Raw genomic sequence first — 26,443 nt, 5'->3', positions numbered from 1 at the left:
CGGTCTATCTGTCTGTGTGAAATGCTACATGTTTATTCACATGTGGAACGGGAAATGTGAAGAGAAATGGACAGGCGACATGCTTTTGCAGAGAACAGTATGTGGCGCATGCCCGGTGTGGCTGCAAAGCTCGGCCAATCATATGAGGGAAACAGCACAGCTTTATTTGCATGGGGTGAGCACAAAAGAGAGGCACGCGCTTTGTGGTTTCATATGGTTGTTTGACCACAGCGAGACCGCATCATGCCTGAGCCAGCCAAGTCAGCGCCCAAGAAGGGCTCCAAGAAAGCCGTGAGCAAGACCGCCGGCAAGGGCGGTAAGAAGCGCAGAAAGACCAGGAAGGAGAGCTACGCTATCTATGTGTACAAGGTGCTGAAGCAGGTCCACCCCGACACCGGCATCTCGTCCAAGGCCATGGGCATCATGAACTCTTTCGTCAACGACATTTTTGAGCGTATTGCAGGTGAGGCGTCCCGCCTGGCTCATTACAACAAGCGCTCCACCATCACTTCCAGGGAGATCCAGACCGCCGTCCGCTTGCTGCTGCCCGGGGAGCTAGCCAAGCACGCCGTGTCTGAGGGCACCAAGGCCGTCACCAAGTACACCAGCTCCAAGTGAGCAGCACAGTTTTCCACAAACAAAGGTCCTTTTCAGGGCCACCCACTTTATCAGCAGAGCTCCTTCATGTTCAGTATTTTTTGAAAGTAAAGGAAGATTAATAGTATGTACATAAGTAAACCGTTTTGAGTACAATGAGTTGTTTTTTTTTTTTTTTTTCTTTTAATGACTACTTGACCAATTTTGTGACATAAATTCTCCCTCTGCATCACATTCTTGCAGAGGGCATATGCTCTTTGGACGATATCTCACTGAAATTCCGTATTTCGTCTAGTTGAAGTGTACATGCAGATGGATTAAAGACTTTTTGCCAGATTACCCACAGACTGTTAGGATGGCGAGTTGTCACTCCTCAGTCATGACTGTCAGCACTGGAATCCCACAGAGTTGTGTGCCGAGTCCTGTTCCCCGTATGCACCTACAGCACAAACCAAACCAGCTTTTATCCCTGAGCCATCAAAGAAATGAAGTCTTAAATAATACCTTTCACAGGCAGTGTAACAGAAAACATTCACTGGATTGTGCAATATTCCGTGCAACCATTTTATTTTTGTATTATAACTATTACTAATATGACAGATAATGGTTGTGTATGTTTTAATCGTTTCTAGTCTATTTTTTTTATGCTTTATTTTGAAGTAAAGGCTTCAACAGGAACAGACGGCTGATTTTTTTTTTGAGGCATGACACCTCCCGGCGGAGGAGGAGGAGGACTGATTTGGAACTAGTAGCGGGCTCTCTCGTCCAATCATCAACAGTGATGTCAGCAGATGACCAATCAGCTCACAGATGTATGTCGGCGCTGCTCATATAAGCTGGAGTTTTGTCTTCCAACTCTTGCATTTCTTCTGTAGTTTTTGTGGAAGAGAAAACTATCTCGCCATGGCTAGAACTAAGCAGACCGCTCGTAAATCCACCGGAGGCAAAGCTCCCAGGAAGCAGCTGGCCACCAAGGCCGCCAGGAAGAGCGCCCCGGCCACCGGCGGCGTCAAGAAGCCTCACCGCTACCGGCCCGGCACCGTGGCTCTGAGGGAGATCCGCCGCTACCAGAAGTCCACCGAGCTGCTCATCCGCAAGCTGCCCTTCCAGCGCCTGGTAAGAGAGATCGCCCAGGACTTCAAGACCGACCTGCGCTTCCAGAGCTCGGCCGTCATGGCTCTGCAGGAGGCCAGCGAGGCTTACCTGGTCGGTCTCTTCGAGGACACCAACCTGTGCGCCATCCACGCCAAGAGGGTCACCATCATGCCCAAAGACATCCAGCTGGCCCGCCGCATCCGCGGAGAGAGGGCTTAGACTCAGCCGCCGCCGCGACGACACACAACGGCTCTTTTAAGAGCCACACACTCCCTTCTAAAGAGGATTAACCCTTTATTCAGCCCTCTACTCGATAGTAACATCAATCTATCGCTATAAAACAGCTGCATGGGTGGGGATTGCCGCGAAAAGCAGGGACTGACGCTTCAATTACATGTTGACCACAATGTGACATTTACATGACAGGGGAGTTACGGTACAATGTCAATTCATGTGACAGCCTTATTGACACCATTCCCTGTGCACTTTGCCCTTACACAATAGGCTGTGGCAGGTCTTTGATAGCTTTCTGATATCAAACCACATGGAAGTTTATACTTGACAGAAAACACGTACTGTACTGCCAGACTGCACAGCATAGTATTTTCACCTCAGACTGACAGACTAGTCCAGGACCATTTGAATTTCACTGACTGGAAAGAAACTTGCAGTACAATTAATACAATTTCTTAAGAGATTTTATTTGAAAATTTTACAACATTTCTTTCATTTTAGCTCAGTATGTAATGATCTCAGACCATTGCCATTTCTCTGCTGCATTTTCCACCAAAGATGGTAAGACCTGTCATGTTTCATTAGGACAGCAAGCAGTAAAACAAGGGTGTGGATGCTTCAGGACACACACACACACACACACACACACACACACACACACACACACACACACACACACACACACACACACTATAAATTATTTACTTTTCGCTCCCATTGGCCAAATGAATGGATGGATGAATAACTTACTCACTAACTAACTAAATAAACCTTTAAAATAACTTGGTAGCTTCACAATGTATGTACAAAATAGTGCTCAGAATATAATACAGGCTATGTTTCACTTAATTTAATGGTTAATTGGTAGTTTGGCCCTATTGGCCAGGGAGCACTCCATCACCACTGTAGACCAATCGCAGTAAACAGTTAGTTGCCTACACAGTCGGGAGTGGACGGACTTTCTATTAGTTATAAGTTTATGTTCCCTGAATTCTGTGCATCATATTTCCTTTGGTGTGAGTCCCTGCCGTTCTACGTAAGTTATTTGTAATTGTTTAGTGAATTCTATAATAACCGATATCTGTTTGAATGCAGTTAGACTGTTTTGTGAAATGCTGTGTGACTGCGCACGCACTTCAATTATTGAGAGCGCACCATGGCGTCATGCCGTCGGCGGCGCAGTGTAAATGCTTTAAGTTGGTTGTGGTCAAGTGACTAATACCTTTTCACCTTGTTAGCATATGTATATGTTATTCTGTGTAATATCTTACATGTTTACCGTGTATACACCCTACATTATAACAGTTTAATTGTTTGTAGTTGCAATACCTTGCCTAATTGAGTAGAACTTATATTACGTGTGACGCCACAAGGGGGCACTGTGACCTTAGTGATCGTGCCTCTTTGCGCCTGTGGGCTCTGAGGTGTACTGCACTGTTTCCTTTGCCTGACTGTTTACCTATAGCCTTGTTTTCCTGTCTGTATGACATTTATATCCTTTTACAGATGTCATTATTATGAGTAGTAATATTTTTATTATCTTATTTTGTATTATCATTTTCTGTTGTTATTGAGACGTGTATCTTTATTCGCTTATAGACCACACCTACCAAGGATGCACCAGGTTGTTTAATAAAGAAAGGAAAAGAAAACCTGACCTGCCTCCCGTGTCCTGACCGACAGCCCATAGAGCAGTCACCTAGTCTGTTCTTAACCAGCTAATTAACAATGTAAATTAGAAAATGTCCAGTAAACACATGACCCTCTCTTCATGGAAACACATTAAATATTATTTAGTAACATAGGTGAGCTTCTTATGAAATAACTCATATGGGAAGCAACAAATGTGTGGGTGTGTGTATGTGAACCACACTTATCTCTCCTGCCTCTGATGCAACATTTTAGGGAGAAATGTGGCCAAGTTGAGCCTTCGTCCACGGTGAATGTGTGAGGTTCAGAGCCACCAAAACTATTTGGGGTGCTGACAGGTGCAAGTGGTTAAAAAAATAAAGGGTCCCAAGAAAAAAAAAAAAAAAAAAACACAAAAAAAAAAAAAAACACAAAAAAATGGTAGAATACATGTTTTGTTTGTTTGTTTGTTTGTTTGTTTTTTGTTTTGTTTTCCCACAAACAAACATGTACTTTTTCCAATAATTCTTAGTGGTAGTAGTAATAGTAGTGGCAGTTGTACTCTTCATAGTAGTAGTATGTGAATGTCTTAAATGAACTACTACTACTACTACCAATGATAATCATACTGATATTTAAAAAGAAAGTGCGGTTTGTTAAGGTGCATGCTACTGCCAAAGTATTTGCAAAACAGACTGTATTTATTTTTGTCCGAAAATAAATTCGGAATTATGAATACAGTAGAAACACACCCTGACTACATAGGCTACATAAAGTTTACAGGATAATCCTCCTATGATAGAAACGCAGTAACATATGAATGTCTGCAGATGGTTTAGATGTATTAGTTTCTTCTTTTAGGACTCATGGTGAAGTAAGAAATATGTGTGTGTGAGCCGCAGCGACCATCTCTCCTTGAAGGTGTGCTGAACAGTCGCCACGGGCCACCGCCATCATGAGTGTGTTTGCTGACAGCGAAACAGCTTCAGTTTCATACAAAACGATCGGCAGCACATTTGTGTTTTGACGTTTATTCTGTGAAGAAACATGTTGGCCGTCAGGGAAAGCGCTTTTGTTGTGCCTCTGATGCACTTTAAAACATTTTCGAGGGAAATGTGGCCGAGCTGAGCCTCCCTCCGCGGTGAATATGTGAGGTTTGGAGCGTCCCAGAAGAAAATGCTGAAACCTTCAGGGCTCTGCATGACTTCGATATGACGAGACGCGAGTCTGCTGTCGGCTCCAGCCGCTCGTTGCTTTCGGGGTTTCTTCCAGACGTGTATTTGAGGCTTTTTTGCGAGAGGAGAAAACACAAATGACTCGATAATCCGGCTGCAGAGGAGAGCGGCGGACTGGATGAGTCTACACGGTTCTCATGTCGTGTATAAGTCCCGCCTCTTGGCTTGAGCTCAGTATTAGTCCAGTGACACTCCGCCTGCTGTGAATTGACCAGACGACAGGAGACGAGAAAATGGCAGAAGTAGCTCCAGCTCCGGCCGCCCCCGCCGCCGCGCCGGCGAAAGCCCCCAAGAAGAAGAGCGTCAAGCCCAAGAAGACCGGCCCCAGTGTCGGGGAGCTCATCGTCAAGGCCGTGTCCGCCTCCAAGGAGCGCGGCGGCGTCTCTCTGGCCGCCGTCAAGAAGGCTCTAGCCGCCGGCGGCTACGACGTGGACAAGAACAAGGCTCGCGTCAAGATCGCTGTCAAGAAGCTCGTCACCAAAGGCACGCTGCTCCAGACAAAGGGCACCGGAGCCTCCGGATCCTTCAAGCTCAACAAGAAGATCAAGGCCGACAAGCCCAAGAAGAAGCCCGCCGCGGCCAAGAAGCCCAAAAAGCCTTCCGCCAAGAAACCCGCCGCCAAGAAACCCGCCACGGCCAAAAAGCCTAAGAAGCCCGCGGCAAAGAAGCCCGCCGCCGCAAAGAAGACGCCCAAGAAGGCCAAGAAGCCAGCGGCGCCCAAGAAAGCCGCCAAGAGCCCCAAGAAGGCGCCCAAGAAGCCAGCCGCCAAGCCCAAGAAGGCCGCCGCCAAACCCAAGAAGCCTGCCGCCAAGAAGGTCGCCAAGCCCAAAGCAAAGAAGGCGGCTCCCAAGAAGAAGTAAAGTCCAGCATACTTCCACACTACAACCATAAAGGCTCTTCTAAGAGCCACACACTGCTCACCCAAAAGACCAAATCTTTATACCACCCCTAATATACTACGGTTGATCAAAAGTGCACTGGAATTTCATGTACACATTCATTTCCAGTCAATACAAACGACCAAATTGCTCTCCTCCCCTCTCCCCCCACCATGGCTTCAACACTTAAACTACATCACGACCATCTTTACTTCTTCATTTCGACTACAAAACACACACACACACACACATTGACCTCACGTATTCACACTTAACGTGGCATCCAAACAACTCAGCCATCGGGACTGCAACCAGCTAACATGGAAAAAAAAAAAAAACAGGGCATCCGGAAATAGAAACCAGGATTTTAAAAAAGCCCTTCATACGTGTGGAAAATGTAGGCAAGTTCAGTTCAAATTCACAACAAACACTTTCTGTCCATCTCAATTATGCTCATACTGTAAAAACAGCAATTCAAATTAATTCATGCTCATGTAGCATATCTATATCTATAAATATAGATTTTTTATTTCATTTTTTTATGTTAGTATGGTAAGAGGGCTCATTTCCATCGCCTTCTGGCTTCATTTTATCTTCACACTTTTTCTCCACATGGAAACGGAAGCGTGATTACTGGTAGCTTCTGCTAACTTGCTACAAGTACGGCTCCTTTAAAAAAAAAAAAAAAGAGAGAGAGAGAGAGAGAGAGAGATGATGATGAGGAGGAGGAGGAGGAGGAGGGGGCTGCTGAGCTCAGCACCGCCCAGCGCAGCGCGCGCCCTCCTTCTCTTACGTCCGCACACAGAGCTTAAAAGCAGAAGCGTTCGCTCTGGCTTCACACATTCTCTTGTGTTTTGCTATCTATCAAGCAGAGAAAAATGTCTGGTCGAGGAAAGGGAGGTAAGGGGCTCGGGAAAGGAGGCGCCAAGCGTCACCGCAAAGTTCTCCGTGATAACATCCAGGGCATCACCAAGCCCGCCATTCGCCGCCTGGCTCGCCGCGGCGGAGTCAAGCGTATCTCCGGGCTCATCTACGAGGAGACCCGCGGGGTGCTCAAGGTTTTCCTGGAGAACGTCATCCGCGACGCCGTCACCTACACTGAGCACGCCAAGAGGAAGACCGTCACTGCCATGGACGTGGTGTACGCGCTCAAGAGGCAGGGCCGCACTCTCTACGGCTTCGGAGGCTAAACTGGACTGACACTGCTCAACAACACAAAGGCTCTTCTAAGAGCCGCCCACTCCCGTTTTCAGAGCTGCTCTCCTTAGTTCTACATATCACATGCAATATCGAACTATCTGATTAAACCACCAAGAAGTTTGAGGAAATAGTTGGGCACGGCAGCTACTTTACATGTTATTCTAGCACGGAGTGTGTGTGTGTAGTATGTCTTCAATTTTCACCTTTCACTTAAATTTATTTGTTTACCATATGTGTATGTGAGTTACTAAGCCTAATGGGGCAGCTCTATAGTTTCTTTACAATATGCTTATTTAGGATTGACAGTAAGATGATATAAAATGTTCAGCTCTGGCTTCTTATTGGTTAAAATGTACCGCATGTGTTTTTGAGGTACTGAAGGTATGGAGTCTAGAGCACATACTAGCCTTTGACTTTTCCATGTTTATCATGCTCTTTGTACTTAAATATGAAACTTGCAGTAAACCATTGGAACAAAGAGCATGGACTACAGAGTTTTATTGAATCATATGTCAACTATATGCTTGGACATAGACGAAGACGAAGCCACTACATAAATGTAAAAAAAAAAAAAGATTAAAAAGTTGAAACCATTTGTTTAACTCGTCTCAGTTCTCCGTGAAAACAGAAACGTGTTTGCTTGTTTAAAAAAGGCGGGATATTTGAATAATGACATCAACTTAACATAGGCTTTAGGGTCAGGAGCAAGTTCCTCTCTTCCTGAAGTCAAGCATCAGTTCTCGTTTGCAAACTTCATGATGTGGTTTGTGCTGCAGATTGGTGTGTAGAGAACAGAACTCAGCCCACTACCCTGTAGGACTCCAGTACCGACAATCAGGACTGAGTCTGTGGGCGATCTGGTCCTTAATCCATCTGCATGTACATTTCAATAAGGGTATCAAGAAATTTCAGTAAGGTATAAAAGATATTACATCAGTTTCAGAAAACGTATAACAAAGGAGATCTGTTGATAAAGTGGGTGGCCCTGAAAAGGACCTTTGTGTTTGTAGAAAGCTGAGCTGTTCACTTGGAGCTGGTGTACTTGGTGACGGCCTTGGTGCCCTCGGACACAGCGTGCTTGGCTAACTCCCCGGGCAGCAGCAGGCGGACGGCGGTCTGGATCTCCCTGGACGTGATGGTGGAGCGCTTGTTGTAATGAGCCAGGCGGGACGCCTCACCGGCAATACGCTCAAAAATATCGTTGACGAAAGAGTTCATGATGCCCATGGCCTTGGACGAGATGCCGGTGTCGGGGTGAACCTGCTTCAGCACCTTGTACACGTAGATGGCGTAGCTCTCCTTCCTGGTCTTTCTGCGCTTCTTGCCGCCCTTTCCGGCGGTCTTGCTCACGGCTTTCTTGGAGCCCTTCTTGGGCGCTGACTTGGCTGGCTCAGGCATGATGCGGTCTCGCTGCGGTCAAACAACCATATGAAACCGCAGTGCGCATGCCTCTTGCTTTCTTTTCACCTCATGCAAATATAGCTGTGCTGTTTCCCTCATATGATTGGCCGAGCTTTGCAGCCACACTGGGCATGCGCCACACACTGTTCCCTGCAAAAGCATTTCGCCTGCCCATTTCTCTTCACATCTCACTTTCCCGTTCCACATGTGAATAAACATGTAGCATTTCACACACACAGACAGACAGACAGACAGACAGACTGTCCTCCTCCCGCGCCAATAAATAAATAAATGAATAAAACGGCATGTAACAGGCAGCAGCCTTTTAACAAAAGGAGCTATCCTCTCTCACTCCAGCCTCATATGAATGCAGCTGCCAGTCACTGGAGAGCTTTTCCCCATCTGTTAGCGCCCCATTTTTGTGTTTAATCACGCTGGGGCAGGAATTTTAAGAACTGCCAGCCTCCGAGATGTTTATTTAAGGAAAGACCCTGCAGATTGTCAATACATGTTTTACAGAAAAAGGCGGGATATTTGAATAATGATTTGACGGGGGAAAGGCAGCGGCACATTCAGGGGGTCGGGCGTTAGGCTCTCTTTCTCCTCTGGCTGCCTTCAAAGTTGGCGCTTCAACATTTCAACGTTACTGCCGCTCCCTTTAGGCTTCCCAGTGTGTTAGGCCTTTACAACATATACGTTAATACATACTGAGCACAACCTAAGTTAAACATGTTAAATTTAGAACAAAACATTTCGTCCTTCATCGTTTACGTAAGTGCGCGTTGTCAATGACATCCTAGTTTCAGATTTCTTTTCGTTAATTCATAAAGTACATAATGTCAAATAATTGTAGACTGAGCCTTCGCTGTTTGAGTGATTTGTATGGCTCTGAAAAGAGCCTTTGTGTTGTGCGCAGAGCTTTGGGTCTACTTGGCCTTAGCCGGCTTGTCGGTCTTCTTGGGCAGCAGCACGGCCTGGATGTTGGGCAGCACGCCGCCCTGAGCGATGGTGACTCCGCCCAGCAGCTTGTTGAGCTCCTCGTCGTTGCGGACGGCCAGCTGCAGGTGGCGCGGGTCTTCTTGTTGTCGCGAGCAGCGTTCCCAGCCAACTCCAGGATCTCAGCCGTCAGATACTCCAGCACGGCCGCCAGGTAGACCGGGGCACCGGCACCCACACGCTCGGCGTAGTTGCCTTTGCGAAGCAGCCTGTGGACACGACCCACCGGAAACTGGAGCCCAGCACGAGAAGAGCGAGTCTTGGCCTTAGCGCGAGCCTTGCCGCCAGTTTTGCCTCTTCCAGACATTCTGTGGGATCTTTATTCAGCAGCTGATTCACAAACAAATCACACCAAGAGCTTCACAACCTCAGCTTTATGTCTGTCCAGCTGTTTCCCTATTGGTCGCGTGAGAGTCACTGGCATCGTCCAATCACATTACACTTCCGCTGTGCATTGTTGTGGATTTTCAAAGTAAAACGTATCCCTACCAATTTATTGGTTGTAACCAAAAAATAACAACAACAACAATAATAATAATAATAATAATAATAATAATAATAAATCATACATGGTCCGTAAAATGATTACTTTTCATGACAATGTTTTTCAATTGCTATATTATTTATTTATTATTTTTATTTTATGCGCTAGTATGTAGTGTTTTCCTTAATCTATTCATCATATTACAAGTCTCTATAGGATTATAAGGCCATCAATCAGCAGCATCATCTTAAGGTCCTGATATGCATAAACACTGGTTTCTTTACTGTGAATGTACATTTAGCCATTCTTCTGTCTTTTTTTTATTATTATTATTCTTTATCACTCTCTCCTGTGCGAGCTGGTGGCTGGTTGGTTGCAGCCACCTGACCAGGGCATGACGCGTGTGGACTGACGACCACAGACTGTATACAAGTGTCACCTACTGACCAAACGGTGTGAATAGGAAAACGGTCAGGTACAGCACAAAGTAAACTAAGAAAAGGACTGGTGAAATCACCCAATCAAAATCATTGCCTAAATGGTAGACTACACCCCCTAAAAAGAAGAAAGGGGAAGAAAAAAAAAAAAAAAAAAAAAAAAACTCAGTTTTGGCAAGAGGAAGTTCTCAGACTATCCATGGCTGTTCTCCATCTCAGAGCTCAGCGGTGAGATCACTACAGGATCATTATTCGGAGTCAGAGCCCTGTCTGTGTTGTGCTCAAGCCCAGTCCAGCAGGAGACACCTCAACCCAGCTGTGAGACCATCAAGAGTGACCGGTCTGTGGATGTGCCTAAATGTAAAAAAGAACATCCTTTTGAACATGATTACGTCATTATCCTCTCAAAATATTATCATTACAAAGGAAGTAAAATGGTCTGCTTAGCCACAGATACTTTGAGTGTGTGCATGGAGTGACAAAAAAAAATAAAAAAAATAATAATAATTGTAACTATACGGCAGGGAATTGCTTAGCGTTCTAGTGTCCAGTATAAATCGGCCTTAACATTGTGAATGTCTGTCTTCCAAAGTTTTTATTGTAAATTATAGCGAAAAGAAAAGACAAGTAACACAATACAAGTAGTTTCATCTTTGAAAAATAAAGAAAAAAGTATGTGTATAATATTTTTTTTTTTTTTTTTTTAGTTGTAAAGGTTGTGGCCCAACTCCCTGAACTCATATAGTGTTGAACAGTGTGAACTCATATAGCCCAACTCAGTGTGAATCAGTGAACAATTTTTAAATGATTTTTTTTTTTATGTTGTCAATGCTGTTTTACAATCAATGTGAATTTTAATTAGTTTTTTGTTTTAGTTTTTTTTTTTTTTTTTTATATATATATTACTTTTTCAGTGACAAAAAACAAACAAACATTGTTTGTGTGGTGTCATATTTACAATAAATGTAAATGAAGAAAGATCAAGATATAACATCTGTTATTGAAATATCAAGTGTTGAAGTATAAGTATATTGGAAGTATCAATCTCAAACTCCTTTTTTATGGTATAGATAATTACAGAATGTGGATGTGATGTTCCATTACCTGAAGATAGGTAAAATAACTCATGATGTGCTCTTTCAGATGAGTTGCATCCTGACATATCACAAGTGTGGTCTGTGAAAAGAGAAATAAATGGAAGTTAACATCAACATCAAACAGAATAAATGTCTTATAATATTTTTTTGTATAATAAATAGCACCATTAAACATAAAAAAAATATATAGTCTGTAGAAATAAACAGAAGATGGCGCTCTTTCAGCAGCAATGCTCTTCCACAGCACTGACACATCACAGTCATACTTGTCGATGAAGCCCACTGTTGATATTTCACATCTCTAGTGCTCATTATTAGTATAGTCAGATATAAGATGTAGTCTGACAATATAAAAGATGTTCTGCTGCTCAGATGATCAATTTGCAACCATGTGCCAACTAAAGTCCCCACATTACCAAATTCATTTAATTATGTCTCTCAATCCTGAACTCTTTTTTAACGGGCCAATCAGAGGGCAGATTGGAATGTAAAAGTTAACTTATATAAAAGGGGACATGCATTATTAGCATATATAGCATTTACAGCAGTGAAAATTTCACTCTGAACATTTGAGATGGTTTAATGTTCCAGTTTTCTCAGGCTCACACGCTGGAGCAAATTGAAATCAACTCGTTTTCATGACGTCATTATGAATGATGGTACTTGATGTGGAAAAACTTCTGTCCAGATCAGGCCAGATTGGCTGTAAAAATCTTCTTATACTTGGTACCAAAAACACCAATAAAAGAGTCTTGAAGTCTTCAAAAATTAAGACCTGAATCAGGCAGAGTTTCGAGCATACAAGTTTATTTGCATTTGAGATCTCAAACGAAACAAACAGGGAGTCGTATCACGAAGAAAAGACGACTGACTTTCTTTGTTTGTGCACTTGATTTTATACCCTCTCAACCACCGTGTCATCGATTCTGTTCATAACAAAGAGATCATACATGATCACAAGAGTAGATGTGCCAGTGTAAGGCTTTCTGGTAAGACAACAATTTTAATTGGGTCAGATGTACCTTAGGTTTGCAGATCTTGGACTCTGGCCGATGATTAGTGATCTTGTTTTTCTACACAAGGATGGCTGACTGGATACATTCTAATTAGGTAAGACCTTGATATGCCTTTAGGCATGGCAGTTGTGGTCAGTGCAGGTTTGTTCTTCTTACAGAATGTTACTTGACCTGTGTGAGCCTTGACGTCATCATAGTGGGAAATCATCACCTAAGTGCTTATGCTCTTGCTTCAAAGCAATGCTTAAGCCTTGATGTTTCTAGACTAATGCTGACTCCTGTCCTTCATTATGAGCTCTCTCTCTCTTCTTTAATACTCTCTGCAGTGTTGATTTTTTAGGCTCAGAATTACCTCTACATACTTGTCCTGTCGCGAGGAATGTACTTTCCTTTCTGTTTTAGTTCTCGGTCCAATCAGACATCTCTGTATCATTTCTCCCCCTTCCGCTGCACACACACACACGCACATCAGTTTCAGAAATCACACACACACAGATGATAAAGTGTGTACTGAACTGGTCGTGAAAAACCAGGTTGCACCGAGACTTGAACTCGGATCGCTGGATTCAGAGTCCAGAGTGCTAACCATTACACCATGGAACAACACGCGCACAAGCTAACTACACACAAACACTTGCTCTGTCACACACACGCGCGTGCGCGCACCCGCACCCGCACAGATATTCTGTCTGCTTAAGACAATCTAAAGGTTATATTATCCAAAAAAAAAAAAAAATCAAGATTATTTACAGTACAGGCCAAAAGTTTGGACACACCTTCTCATTCAATGCGTTTTCTTTATTTTCATGACTATTTACATTGTAGATTCTCACTGAAGGAATCAAAACTATGAATGAACACATGTGGAGTTATGTACTTAACAAAAAAAGGTGAAATAACTGAAAACATGTTTTACATTCTAGTTTCTTCAAAATAGCCACCCTTTGCTCTGATTACTGCTTTGCACACTCGTGGCTCTGGATGAGCTTCAAGAGGTAGTCACCTGAAATGGTTTTCCAACAGTCTTGAAGGAGTTCCCAGAGGTGTTTAGCACTTGTTGGCCCCTTTGCCTTCATTCTGCGGTCCAGCTCACCCCAAACCATCTGGATTGGGTTCAGGTCCGGTGACTGTGGAGGCCAGGTCATCTGCCGCAGCACTCCATCACTCTCCTTCTTGGTCAAATAGCCCTTACACAGCCTGGAGGTGTGTTTGGGATCATTGTCCTGTTGAAAAATAAATGATGGTCCAACTAAACACAAACCGGATGGGATGGCATGTCGCTGCAGGATGCTGTGGTAGCCATGCTGGTTCAGTGCCTTCAATTTTGAATAAATCCCCAACAGTGTCACCAGCAAAACACCCCCACACCATCACACCTCCTCCTCCATGCTTCACAGTGGGAACCAAGCATGTGGAATCCATCCGTTCACCTTTTCTGCGTCTCACAAAGACACGGCGGTTGGAACCAAAGATCTCAAATTTGGACTCATCAGACCAAAGCACAGATTTCCACTGGTCTAATGTCCATTCCTTGTGTTTCTTGGCCCAAACAAATCTCTTCTGCTTGTTGCCTCTCCTTAGCAGTGGTTTCCTAGCAGCTATTTGACCATGAAGGCCTGATTAGCGCAGTCTCCTCTTAACAGTTGTTCTAGAGATGGGTCTGCTGCTAGAACTCTGTGTGGCATTTATCTGATCTCTGATCTGAGCTGCTGTTAACTTGGGATTTCTGAGGCTGGTGACTCAGATGAACTTGTCCTCAGAGGCAGAGGTGACTCTTGGTCTTCCTTTCCTGGGTCGGTCCTCATGTGTGCCAGTTTCATTGTAGCGCTTGATGGTTTTTGCGACTCCACTTGGGGACACATTTAAAGTTTTTGCAATTTTCTGGACTGACTGACCTTCATTTCTTAAAGTAATGATGGCCACTCGTTTTTCTTTAGTTAGCTGATTGGTTCTTGCCATAATATGAATTTTAACAGTTGTCCAATAGGGCTGTCGGCTGTGTAGTAACCTGACTTCTGCACAACACAACTGATGGTCCCAACCCCATTGATAAAGCAAGAAATTCCACTAATTAACCCTGATAAGGCACACCTGTGAAGTGAAAACCATTTCAGGTGACTACCTCTTGAAGCTCATGGAGAGAATGCCAAGAGTGTGCAAAGCAGTAATCAGAGCAAAGGGTGGCTATTTTGAAGAAACTAGAATATAAAACATGTTTTCATTTATTTCACCTTTTTTTGTTAAGTACATAACTCCACATGTGTTCATTCATAGTTTTGATTCCTTCAGTGAGAATCTACAATGTAAATAGTCGTGAAAATAAAGAAAAACACAGTGAATGAGAAGGTGTGTCCAAACTTTTGGCCTGTACTGTATATAGCACATTAAAAAAAACAAACAAAAAAGTTGAATGGCAGCATAAAATATCAAGTATTTGAGACAACATGACAGCGTAAAGTCATGTGTATATGAGTATTAGGCTACTTTTGCTTTGATTTAGCTCGACTTGCACATGAGGATGAAGCCAGAGGCCTGTATCACGAAGCAAGTTTAGTTTTCGTTGGATTAGCCAGACCAATCCGGCTACACTAATCAAGATCATGGTGATCAGGGATAAGCGGTATCACGACGCTTATCAACTCGCTCATTCGATCCAGGCTTGCCTCATCAAGAGCCGTGAACGCGCACGTATAAGGGGCGGGTTCTGAGGCAGCCGACCAATCACAAACATGAGCGACAAGGAAAAACGGACAGCGTATGTCACGGCGGAGGAGCAGCGTATTAGAATTAAAAGTATGAGGAGGAGCGGCGTACTAGACTGGAAAAGAAGAGGAAAACAACATCTACACACTAAATTGAACACCGGGGCTGCCGCCAAGAGAAGGCGGAATGCTTGGCAACGAATTGCCGACTGCATAAATGCGCAAATTACACATCAGTGGCTCAAGTCCATCTGACGCTGAAACCCATGCACTCACTGTACTGCACAAATGTGCTGCGTGTATGACAGGTAGGCTATAGTTGAATTCCCGCACGTGTAACCCCTCAGCTGTCAATCAGGCCCATTCTCTCACACAGGAATAATTTGCCCACCAAAAAATATTTAGAGCTAATTAATTGTGCCATTTTAAATGTCCCTAAAATGTTGTGAAACGCCTCCAAAAATACTTTTGATTATCAAATTTCTTTAATGATCTCTCGTGTGATTTCCTTTCCTACAGAGTGTCAGCTGTGTATAGCAAGCAGCTGTTAGCCAGGCTGAAGCTGCTTCACGTTACATACATTACATTACATCCTCTCTCTCATACAGAGAGTCGTCGGCAAAATCTAACGGGTTTGATCGGTCAAGGGAAATCCTTTCGCGCCGTAATGCTCTCCGGGATCCTCAATGATTGGACAGGCCACGGTTTGGCAAACAGCTGATTGGCCAGGGGGCGGTGCTTTATGTAGGATTCAGTCTTATCCTGAAAGCTAGCCTGCCCCGGAGCAGGCTAGCTTTCAGGATAGGATTACAGGTTGACAGGTTTTCTATCCCGATCAGAGGTGAACCAGCTTTGTGATACAGAAAATCCGGAGTTGAGCCTGAAGTGATCTCACTAACCCCTTAATCCCGTTTCGTGATACAGGCCTCAGGCGTCATCATCCTGTTGTGTTTGTGGTCAAGTTCTTGGAGACTTGGCACTAACCTGTGTTGGAGGAGCTCAGTTTCAGAGTTGGTGGGCGGCTCTCAAAATGCTTTTTGTGTTGAGCTGTTCACCTCTTGGCAAACTTCTCTTTAAGCGCAGGTTCCACCGAGATTTGAACTCGGATCACTGGATTCAAAGTCCAGAGTGCTAACCATTACACCATGGAACCACAACACAAGTGTCTAGTCAACATACTCAATTGCTCATCCAACCTCTCTCTCTCTCTCTCTCTCTCTCTCTCTCTCAGTATTATTCAATTCAATTCAATAAAGCTTTATTGGCATGACTGTATCACATACAATATTGCCAAAGCATGTTTGGATGCACAAATAACAAAAGAACATTGAAACACTGAAACATTGAAAATAAAACAGAGCAAAGCAGAGAAAAAGATGAACTCTGGCAACATTCACACTGTCATCACATGTAAAAAAGAGAAAAGAAAAGAAAAACACAAGGAAGGAGAGTGAATGAAAAGGCAGAACTTGAGTTGTGAGGAGACTGTCATCATGTGTTGTGCAGGTTTTCTCTCAGGCTGTGACAGGCACCGACATATTTTGCTGTTTCTACAGCGCTGACACTTTTTTTCTCCAAGTAAATGTTGCATTTCCACTAAATCGGAGAGCGTGTTGAAGTTTTGGAGTTTTTGTGAAGAACTTTGTTCTAATGTCTTCATATGCACTGCATTTTAGCAAGAAGTGTTGCTCTGTCTCCACCTCTCTCTGTGGACAGAGCAGACACAGACGCTCTGGGTAGCCACTTTTGTCTGTGTCGGCCAGGCTGTGGCTGCTGAGTCTGTGCATTAACGTTGAGTACTGTCTGTTTACAGTCAAATAGCATTGAAGTTTGATTTGAGTTTTTGTGATAGATGTCCAGTAGCTGATGTAGTTTTCTTTCTCTTGAACTATAATGTGGTTGGTGTGGGTTGTGTGCAGGCGGTCCTGATGCCCTGTGTTGTTTGAGGAGGCGAGCCTCTGGATCAGCCGGCTGAGGGGACTCCCTTCTTCCCTCTCCTCTTGGCAGTGCAGAGCTTTGTAATGGTAGGAGTCGGGGTCGTTTGCTTTAAGATGTTGGTAGAATTTGATTGCTTTTTTTGTATCCTAATTAGACAGGGAAATTGGTCGAGTTCAGCTCGGCATCCTGGACTCTGAGAATGCTCTTGCAAATCTTCGTGTGCAGGATTTTGATTGGGTGTACGTCCCATTTTTACAAGAGTTTACAAAAGGACCCCACACTTCACTACTATACAGTAGAATGTGTGTGTGTGTGTGTGTATAGCACAGAAAGGTATATATTTATTATTATAAATTTATATTTATTTATATTAAATAATGTATATATATATATATATATATATATATATATATATATATATATATAGCACAGAAAGCTCTTCTTCCCTTGTCTCGGAGATCAGGAGATCATTAATGGCCAGATTGAAATTTCCTGTAGATGTAATGTTTAGTCCTAGATATGTGTAGCTGTGTGTGTGTTCCATGTTAGCAGAGTCCAGTAGGAACCTGTTCGGGTTTTCCTGACACTTGGGTCATTTCTGGAAGATCATGGTTCTTGTCTTTTTCAGGTTAACTGTCAGGGCCCAAGTCTGACAGAAATTCTGCAGATGATCCAGTTGCTTTTGTAGAGCCTCCTTAAATGGAGCCAGCAAAATTAGATCATCTGCAAGAGTAAGCATTTGATTTCGGTATGAGCCCAGGGATTTCTGACTGCCAATTCATCAATATAAATGTTAAATAGGGTGGGGCTGAGACTGCAGCCCTGTTTCACCCCTCTGCTTTGGGGGAAGAAGTCAGTTTCCATATTGCCAATTTTTACAGCGCATTTATTGTTTGCATAGATTGTTTTAATTATATCATAGGTTTTCCCTCTTATACCTTTTTCTATTAATTTCAGGAACAGACTGTGATGCCAAATTTAGTCAAATGCTTTCTTGAAATCTACAAAACAAGAGAAAATGTGGTTCTTGTTTTGGTGGACATGTGTATTGATGAGGGTGTGGAGGGTGTAGATGTGCTCTGTGGTTCTGTGCTGTGGTGTGAATCCAATATGACTCTTGCTCAGGACATCATGTTCACTGAGGAAGTCTTGCAGTCGGCTAGGACGCTGCAGAATGACTTCCCCAGGTTGCTGCTCACTGATTCTTGAGAATTTGGATAAATCATGTCCCACTAAAAAAAAATGCTATTTCTGCTGGAAATTTACAACATTTTAATGAGTAAAAAGAATCAAGGGCATAATCAGGGGGTCCTTTGCACATTTGTAAGGTTTTTTCATAGGTTTATTTTTAATTTGTATTAATTTAATGATTATATGTTGGCCCATGCCCTACAAAACCAGTTGTCCTCGGATAGGAGATAATTATTTCAACTTGATTAAAACAACAAAAAGTAATAATTTCACTGAATAATATCTTTACCACATGAAAGAGTACATCATAATATGTATTAAAAACTACAAACGATGGGTTTTGAACAATATTTACTATTATTTTGTGGTTGCTCAAAATGTGTCCCAGATATTCGTCACCACCGTCAGATATTTATTTAAAAAATAATAATAAAAAAACTACAAGGTCAATTCCATTCCTGAGGAGCCCTTTTCAAACCTTCAGCTCTACTGCATGCTTCAAGACCCCTCAGGCTCCTGGAAGTTTGCTGTTTTCTCTTAAATCTCTTCATATTTTTGGACACTGCTACTGTCACAACCATAAATTGTCAACACCGTCACTTCTGTATAAAAAATATTAAATTAGATTATGGAATAAATGTATACTTTTTAAGAAGAGGTCTGATGCAGGTAGCAACAGGGCGAAAACAAGCTGGCTAATGTGAACAACTCATGCTTATCATGTGAAAGAGCAGGTTTTTGTCACCACCGTCAGACGTCACCACCGTCAGGTTTTCTGTGTGACGGTCGTGACGTCTATGACTGAAGTCTGAAAAATCCTTATAACAGTGCTCAGGATTCTTATTTTTTATACCAAATAGTTAAATAAAGTTGTTAAGCAAGAAGCCATTGACTTGAGTGGTATAAATTTTGGAAATGTATGTTTTTATGAGGCGACTGTCACCACCGTCAGATTAGTGTCACCACCGTCAGAGGCAGTTATATTGGTTTTAAATGAATATGCTTACAATATGTTTCTTTGGTGCTGTTGAGTTATTAAAATAATAGTCTGTTTAATACAAAAAAAAAAAAAAAAACATTACGGCGATGGTGTTAACAAAAACAAAGTAGCCTAATAACTGGAAAAAAATATTTTATATATTACATATTTTTCTCATTTTGCATTTTTTTTTTTTTTAAATGCAAAATGAGGAGGTTGCACCGGTACATTGCTGAACAGCCAAGACCATGCCTATAATGATATACCTTCAGATTTTGTAATTTAACACAATTTTTTTTTCAAAATTAAAACCTGTTTTATCCAAATTCCCAAGAATCAGTGTGCTGACACCAATGCCTCTGTAATTGTTTGGGTCATATTTATTTCCATTTTTAAAAATCATGATAATTCCTTTGCTCCAGATGTCAGGGAAATGCCCAATGCTCAGAACGAGGTTGAATAATTTTAATATGGCAATCTTGAATTTATGGTTGCTAAATTTTAGCATTTCATTTAAAATGCCATAGGGGCCACTTGCCTTCCTTGGTTGTAGGGCCTGGATCTTAGGCAGCAGCTCCTCCTCTGTAATTTCATAATCTAAGGGATTTTGGTTGTCTTTAATGACTGTTTCAAGGATTTGAAGTTTGTTAAGGAGATTGTTTTGGGCGGAATTCAATGTAATACTGTACAGATTTTCAAAGTGCTTTTTCCATATTTCACCGTTTTGAATAGCCAATTCTTCCTTGTGTGGTTTACTGAAAGAGTTTCATTTTTTTCCAAAAATTATTTGAGTCAATGGACTCTTCAATTGCATCAAGTTGGTGTTGCTCATGCTGCTTCCTTTTAGTTTTCAATGTTTTTCTCTTTAATTTCAATGTTTCCCAATGCTGGAGGTGGAGCTCAGGGTTGTCAGGTTGTCTGTGCTTTTGATTTGATAAGTTTCTGAGTTTCTGCATTTTTCTCAGATGCCTGCAGCCTGTGTCAAACCACTTTTCATTGGCTGACTTTTCTGATCTGTGATGCCGAGACTTTTTCAGACTGGATAGATCTGCTGCGTTGTCAAATATGTTGTCAACATCCCAAACAGCCTGACTCAGGCCGTCATTACTGTGGGGATACGAGGTGGAAAGAAAATGGGCTAATTTAGATTGAATTGTTTGATGTCTGATTGTTTTCTGGTAGTCATCTTTGCTATTGTTTGTCCATTTGTAGAGCTGTTTTGAATAGTTCGGTTTACTGGGCTCTGTTATATGAGGGTCTGTTGGTGTCTTTCTAATGTATAGAGTGATTTTACTATGATCGGATAAGGCCAAAAAAAAAAAAAAAACTTTGGGTTCCGGTTCCTTGTCATTTAAGGGCATGAATAGGTAGGTAATTTATTTTATTTTATTTAGCATTTTAAGGATGGGTAGGGGGGATTTATTTGATTTTATTTATTCATGGGAAGGATGGGTAGGTAGGGATTTTATTTTATTTTATTCTTTTATTTTAAGAAGCGATGCATGGGTTGCTTTTTAAATATAATTAATTCAATATTTGCATAAGTTACCATCTTTTTAAGGGACGGAGCAGCGTTATTTAGTGCTGGGTATCGATTCAAATTTCAAGAATCGAAGAATTGATAATTGATTCTGATTCACAAGATTCAGAATCAATTATCACGATTTGATCCGATTCGATTCAGTCCGATATTGCCGATCCGATATTGATTTGGTTAATTTTATTAAAAAGCATTTTGAGCTGTTACTGACTTACATGCCTGTCTAATTATGCAACACATTAATACTTGTATTATATTGTGTCATTTGACAAGAAATTAATATAGGTATTGATAATTAAAATGGCTATAAGACTGGTAAAAATGGCTAGGACCACCTTTTGTAGCCCAGAGGAGATACACTATATTACCAAAAGTATTCGCTCACCTGCCTTTACTCATACTATGAACTGAAGTGCCATCCCATTCCTAACCCATAGAGTTCAATATGATGTCGGTCCACCTTTTGCAGCTATTACAGCTTCAACTCTTCTGGGAAGACTGTCCACAAGGTTGAAGAGAGTGTTTATAGGAATTTTTGACCATTCTTCCAAAAGCGCATTGGTGAGGTCACACACTGATGTTGGTCGAGAAGGCCTGGCTCTCAGTCTCCGCTCTAATTCATCCCAAAGGTGTTCTATCGGGTTCAGGTCAGGACTCTGTGCAGGCCAGTCAAGTTCATCCACACCAGACTCTGTCATCCATGTCTTTATGGACCTTGCTTTGTGCACTGGTGCACAGTCATGTTGGAAGAGGAAGGGGCCCGCTCCAAACTGTTCCCACAAGGTTGGGAGCATGGAATTGTCCAAAATGTTTTGGTATCCTGAAGCATTCAAAGTTCCTTTCACTGGAACTAAGGGGCCAAGCCCAGCTCCTGAAAAACAACCCCACACCATAATTCCTCCTCCACCAAATTTCACAGTCGGCACAATGCAGTCTGAAATGTACCGTTCTCCTGGCAACCTCCAAACCCAGACTCGTCCATCAGATTGCCAGATGGAAAAGCGTGATTCATCACTCCAGAGAACGCGTCTCCACTGCTCTAGAGGCCAGTGGCGGCGTGCTTTACACCATTGCATCCCACGCTTTGCATTGCACTTGGTGATGTGTGGCTTGGCTGCAGCTGCTCGGCCATGGAAACCCATTCCATGAAGCTCTCTGCGTACTGTACTTGGGCTAATCTGAAGGTCACATGAAGTTTGTAGCTCTGTAGCAATTGACTGTGCAGAAAGTCGGCGACCTCTTTGCACTATGCGCTTCAGCATCCGCTGACCCCTCTCCGTCACTTTACGTGGCCTACCACTTCGTGGCTGAGTTGCTGTTGTTCCCAAACGCTTCCATTTTGTTATAATAGAGCTGACAGTTGACTGTGGAATATTTAGGAGCGAGGAAATTTCACGACTGGATTTGTTGCACAGGTGGCATCCTATGACAGTTCCACGCTGGAATTCACTGAGCTCCTGAGAGCGGCCCATTCTTTCACAAATGTCTTGTTTCACAGTCTGCATGCCTGAGTGCTTGATTTTATACACCTGTGGCCAGGCCAAGTGATTAGGACACCTGATTCTGATCATTTGAACGGGTGAGCGAATACTTTTGGTAATATAGTGTATTTCAAACAAATCTGGGTATTGGGCCATCACAAAATCACCTCCTAGTGGCCATAGCAGGCATTTGATTTGTTAAAATGAATAAAAATATTAAAATGATTCATTAAAATATTTTTAAAACGTAAATACACATTAAATTAAGAAAAAAATACAGTTATACACACTCAGTATCTCAAACACTTTCTGGCCCCACCACCACAACCACCACTGCAAGCCAGCTAGCCAACTAGCTAGCTAGCATATAGTCAGGACCGAAAATTGAAAAAGCCCCTTAGGAAACTACATGGTAGGCATTTTTGAGGAAAAGCACTTTATCTGTTGTTTCTGTATGATTATTTAATGCTGAATCCATTTCTGCCATATGCCAAGCTGTAAAAGTTACCGTTTAGTCATAATTATTGATTAATTAGCATAGCTATTGATTAGTCGCCCAAAGTTAGAAATGGCTGTCAGTTTCCTATTTGTCAATATTCTATATATGATGTTTGGTATCATTGTTAAGGGGACCTTCTCAGCTCTCATTTAAGCCCATGGGTGTCTCTGACAAACACAGAGGTCACATGACCTCCTTAAACCATAAATTACACACATTTTTCACCTAAACTATATAGTTTATTTTATCCCTGTGGGATCAAGGGATATCAAGGACCCAAAAGACAACAACCACAATACCTAATGGACTTTGAGGATTCAGGAAATGTAGGATATACCCATACTATTTCTTTGTGAGAGGCTATTGTGAGCCTTAACATTGCAGTAATCGAGTCAGGCCCATTCACCTCCATTCATTCTTTGGACCAGCATTACGTAAAAACAACCTCACCAATTTTGCTTGGGCATGCGCTGCATTAATAGCTTATTATGACCGCACGCCCCTGGTATATCATACATCTCGAAACTATGTAGTTTAGGCGAAAAATATTGGAAAATGTGTGTAATTTATGGTTTAAGGAGGTCATGTGACCTCTGTTTGTCAGAAAGAGACACCCATGGGCTTAAATGAAAGCTGAGAAGGTCCCCTTTGCAATGATACCAAAATAAAATCATATATAGATTATTGACAAATAGGAAACTGATAGCCATTTCTAACTTTGGGTGACTAATCAATAATTATGCTAATTAATCAATAATTATGAGCATTAAATAATCATACAGAAACAACAGATAAAGTGCTTTTCCTCAAAAATGCCTACCATGTTGTTTTCTAAGGGGCTTTTTCAATTTTCGGTCCTGACTAATATGCTTCCTGCGACAAGCAGTGCAGTGGACAGTCCATCAAGGTAGGCCTAAACATTTTATTTCACCTGTAATAATTATGAATAAAATATGTTAGTTTTTGGATATATACATTTTGAACATCATAGATAAAGGCTAAAGAGAAAAAGAATTATTGTGGGGAACAGTGGAGAGGTAAATTTTCAAGCTTGCAAAACTAGGTGGTTAAGCTAGGTAGTAAGCTTGGAACATGTAGCTAGCTTGGAATGCAGCAAGTATGTAGCAAAGCTGTAGCTATGTTGTATGTAGCTATGTTCTGTTCTGTTACATTGGAATAAAGCTTATTCCCACTTTAAAATGTCTCTAAATTATATTTGTGGTGCTGAAAACATGAAACAGTAGCTATAGGGTAGGCAAAGCATTCCATGCCAGTAACCACTGGCGGCCAGTTTTAAAAATGGCTGCCACAGTCGTCAGAATAAAAATTTGCAGTGGCCCAATATCCAGATTCATTCAACATATATTCAGCTATGAGTGTACCAAATTTGGTGCTTTTATCACAAAATGAATGATAGTTTAGCTATGCCGCCCCACTATATTGGCATGGGAAGAGGACAGTAAAAGTAAGAATTTCACGGTCTATCTGTCTGTGTGAAATGCCCCATGTTTATTCACATGTGAAGCGGGAAAGTGAGATGTGAAGAGAAATGGGCAGGCGAAATGCCTTTTGCAGCGAACAGTATGTGGCGCATGCCCAGTGTGGCTGCAAAGCTCGGCCAATCATATGAGGGAAACAGTACAGCTTTATTTGCATGAGGTGAGCAGAAAGCAAGAGGCACGCGCTTTGCGGTTCCACATAGTTGTCTGACCGCAGCAATACCGCATCATGCCTGAGCCAGCAAAGTCAGCGCCCAAGAAGGGCTCCAAGAAAGCCGTGAGCAAGACCGCCGGCAAGGGCGGCAAGAAGCGCAGAAAGACCAGGAAGGAGAGTTATGCCATCTACGTGTACAAGGTGCTGAAGCAGGTCCACCCCGACACCGGCATCTCGTCCAAGGCCATGGGCATCATGAACTCCTTCGTCAACGATATCTTTGAGCGCATTGCTGGCGAGGCGTCCCGCCTGGCTCACTACAACAAGCGCTCCACCATCACGTCCAGGGAGATCCAGACCGCCGTCCGCCTGCTGTTGCCCGGGGAGCTGGCCAAGCACGCCGTGTCCGAGGGCACCAAGGCCGTCACCAAGTACACCAGCTCCAAGTGAGCAACTCAGCTTTCTACAAACACAAAGGTCCTTTTCAGGACCACCCACCTCATCAACAGAGCTGCTTTTCTGAAACTGATGGAATATTCCCAGCAAGCAATAGACATCATTTAAACGCCTCGGCTAGATGTAGCCTTAATTTAGCCCGGCTAAGTGTAACCTACATTTAGCCGACATAATTTTGAAATTGGTCAAACATAGTTTTTGCCAACGCAACTTGCAAAATGTACAGTATTCAATCAGGTAAGCAAAGTCAACACTGATTGCAACAGTGTTTAGTTTAATTTTTTGACATGTTCTATACATAGCCCCAATTTAGCTCACAATTAGACTGGATATTTGTAGCCGACTTCTAGACAGTACTGTTTCGTTGTAGTTTAAACTGCTGTATACTACGTATACTACTGCATAGTGAAAATTTTCACTATGCAGTTTTTGAGATTGATAATATCCCATCATGTCTGCAGTGTCAACAATACATAAAAGTGGTCAATACCATTTATTTCATATGGTTTATGTGTAGCCACGATTTAGCCTTGAATTTGACTGGCTACGTGTAGCCTGTTCTTAGCCCATCTGGCGAAATCGAGGCAAGCAGTTGTTTGGATTTCAACGGCCCTGATAGACCGGCTATGTGTATCCCACTTCCAGCCAAAGCACTGTTAAAATTGGTTACATGTAACGTTAGCTTTGGCCACAGGACCCTTCTCGATGTGCATGCCATAATTTCATGTCAGCAACTATGAAAACAAATTTCCATGAAGTGGTCTACTTTTAGCCACGATTTAGCTCTGAATTTAACATAGCAAATCCCATTTTGCAAATTAATATTAACTTATTAATTAATATTTTTGCTGTCACACATATTAATACACACCATTCTCAGTATTTTACTTTTTCAGTTTAAAAGTAACATAATGAAATTACGATTCTCAACCGCTAGAGGGTAGTTGAACTGCATCAGAGACAGGACGACTGACATCGCGAGACACCGCGATAATAGGCTGGAAGTGTCGGTTGACAAAGAAGGAGAGCCATTTTGTGAGCAGCCCACGCCTCGCCTCGCCGCTGCGACGTTGTTATTGCGAGTAAGTGTGTCTTTGTCTCGTCATGTGTTCATTATTTATGTACATTATTTGATATATATGCAGGAACCGTGCTTATATATCGGGAATGTTCGCAGTTTAGACTAAGCCAGTGTACCTTACCTTAACAACACGTTTTTTTTTAACCTAACTTATCTAACAGTTAGAAGCGCATGTGCTGGCAATATTCACGCCCATTTCGCATAAAGCAGATGATGGTCATTCAAGTTGCATATGTTTCCGTATTTCCCAAAGTAACTGCAGTGCCTGTTCTTGGCTGAACGGTTACCTCCGCCATAGGTTCTCGACAACCTACTCATCCCGAAAACGGCACGGGCGACTCTGCACAAAATCTTACACAATTAAGGGAATTGGTTGGTCTTTTAAATTTATACACTCTCAAAAATGCCGCCTTTATCTGGGAAGCCGTGTTTGGCCAGTAATATCCGCGAAACTATTGTTTCTAGCTTCAGTAAACATTGAACGATGGAAGAGGAAGATGTTTTTCAGAAGTTTTTATTGCGTGCCTACTTTTTCTACGGCCCTAGATTTGGGGAGGGAAAAAAAACGAAATTCCTTTTTTTTTTTTTATTAAGTATACGTTGTTTACATGGATAATAATAATA

General features: G+C 42.4%; 6 protein-coding genes, 2 non-coding genes and 1 pseudogene across 9 annotated transcripts; 5 read left to right on the top strand and 4 right to left on the bottom strand.

The window, feature by feature from the left end:
- Positions 1-164: 164 nt before the first annotated feature.
- Positions 165-710, top strand: LOC115372035 (histone H2B 1/2-like). The gene has a single exon (XM_030069731.1). It carries the CDS (start codon positions 244-246, stop codon positions 616-618), a length of 375 nt encoding a protein of 124 aa, XP_029925591.1. The 5' UTR covers positions 165-243; the 3' UTR covers positions 619-710.
- Positions 711-1,398: 688 nt separating this feature from the next.
- On the top strand, positions 1,399-2,606 carry LOC115372024 (histone H3-like). 2 transcript variants are annotated; one of them, XM_030069720.1, is made up of 2 exons: positions 1,399-1,919; positions 2,549-2,601. In XM_030069720.1, exon 1 carries the CDS (start codon positions 1,408-1,410, stop codon positions 1,909-1,911), a length of 504 nt encoding a protein of 167 aa, XP_029925580.1. In that variant the 5' UTR covers positions 1,399-1,407; the 3' UTR covers positions 1,912-1,919; positions 2,549-2,601. The 2 variants fall into 2 exon arrangements, with proteins under 2 accessions (XP_029925580.1, XP_029925579.1); XM_030069719.1 differs by having other exon boundaries at positions 1,400-1,916; positions 2,549-2,606.
- A 2,379-nt stretch (positions 2,607-4,985) lies between these two features.
- LOC115372021 (histone H1-like) lies at positions 4,986-5,992 on the top strand. The gene has a single exon (XM_030069716.1). It carries the CDS (start codon positions 5,024-5,026, stop codon positions 5,648-5,650), a length of 627 nt encoding a protein of 208 aa, XP_029925576.1. The 5' UTR covers positions 4,986-5,023; the 3' UTR covers positions 5,651-5,992.
- A 486-nt stretch (positions 5,993-6,478) lies between these two features.
- LOC115372040 (histone H4) lies at positions 6,479-7,346 on the top strand. The gene has a single exon (XM_030069739.1). The coding sequence runs from the start codon at positions 6,547-6,549 to the stop codon at positions 6,856-6,858; it is 312 nt and encodes a 103-aa protein (XP_029925599.1). The 5' UTR covers positions 6,479-6,546; the 3' UTR covers positions 6,859-7,346.
- Positions 7,347-7,396: 50 nt separating this feature from the next.
- Positions 7,397-8,278, bottom strand: LOC115372036 (histone H2B 1/2-like). Its single transcript, XM_030069733.1, has one exon. It carries the CDS (start codon positions 8,264-8,266, stop codon positions 7,892-7,894), a length of 375 nt encoding a protein of 124 aa, XP_029925593.1. The 5' UTR covers positions 8,267-8,278; the 3' UTR covers positions 7,397-7,891.
- Positions 8,279-8,787: 509 nt separating this feature from the next.
- LOC115372033 (histone H2A-like) lies at positions 8,788-9,732 on the bottom strand (annotated as a pseudogene).
- Positions 9,733-12,830: 3,098 nt separating this feature from the next.
- trnaq-cug (transfer RNA glutamine (anticodon CUG)) lies at positions 12,831-12,902 on the bottom strand. Its single transcript has one exon. It is a non-coding gene; the product is annotated as a tRNA-Gln (tRNA).
- Positions 12,903-16,082: 3,180 nt separating this feature from the next.
- On the bottom strand, positions 16,083-16,154 carry trnaq-uug (transfer RNA glutamine (anticodon UUG)). Its single transcript has one exon. It is a non-coding gene; the product is annotated as a tRNA-Gln (tRNA).
- An 8,192-nt stretch (positions 16,155-24,346) lies between these two features.
- Positions 24,347-24,760, top strand: LOC115372037 (histone H2B 1/2-like). Its single transcript, XM_030069734.1, has one exon. It carries the CDS (start codon positions 24,358-24,360, stop codon positions 24,730-24,732), a length of 375 nt encoding a protein of 124 aa, XP_029925594.1. The 5' UTR covers positions 24,347-24,357; the 3' UTR covers positions 24,733-24,760.
- The last annotated feature ends 1,683 nt before the right edge of the window (positions 24,761-26,443 follow it).

The sequence above is a fragment of the Myripristis murdjan genome, chromosome 14 (assembly GCF_902150065.1).
Source record: "Myripristis murdjan chromosome 14, fMyrMur1.1, whole genome shotgun sequence".
Lineage (NCBI taxonomy): Eukaryota > Metazoa > Chordata > Actinopteri > Holocentriformes > Holocentridae > Myripristis > Myripristis murdjan.
The sequence above is the reverse complement of the archived record's forward strand: the minus strand, read 5'-3'. Positions and strand labels throughout refer to the sequence as shown.

Excerpts from the sequence above, each read along its gene's own strand:
- LOC115372035 (XM_030069731.1), top strand. The coding sequence starts at position 244 with ATGCCTGAGCCAGCCAAGTCAGCGCCCAAGAAGGGCTCCAAGAAAGCC.
- LOC115372024 (XM_030069719.1), top strand. The coding sequence starts at position 1,408 with ATGTATGTCGGCGCTGCTCATATAAGCTGGAGTTTTGTCTTCCAACTC.
- LOC115372021 (XM_030069716.1), top strand. The coding sequence starts at position 5,024 with ATGGCAGAAGTAGCTCCAGCTCCGGCCGCCCCCGCCGCCGCGCCGGCG.
- LOC115372040 (XM_030069739.1), top strand. The coding sequence starts at position 6,547 with ATGTCTGGTCGAGGAAAGGGAGGTAAGGGGCTCGGGAAAGGAGGCGCC.
- LOC115372036 (XM_030069733.1), bottom strand. The coding sequence starts at position 8,266 with ATGCCTGAGCCAGCCAAGTCAGCGCCCAAGAAGGGCTCCAAGAAAGCC.
- LOC115372037 (XM_030069734.1), top strand. The coding sequence starts at position 24,358 with ATGCCTGAGCCAGCAAAGTCAGCGCCCAAGAAGGGCTCCAAGAAAGCC.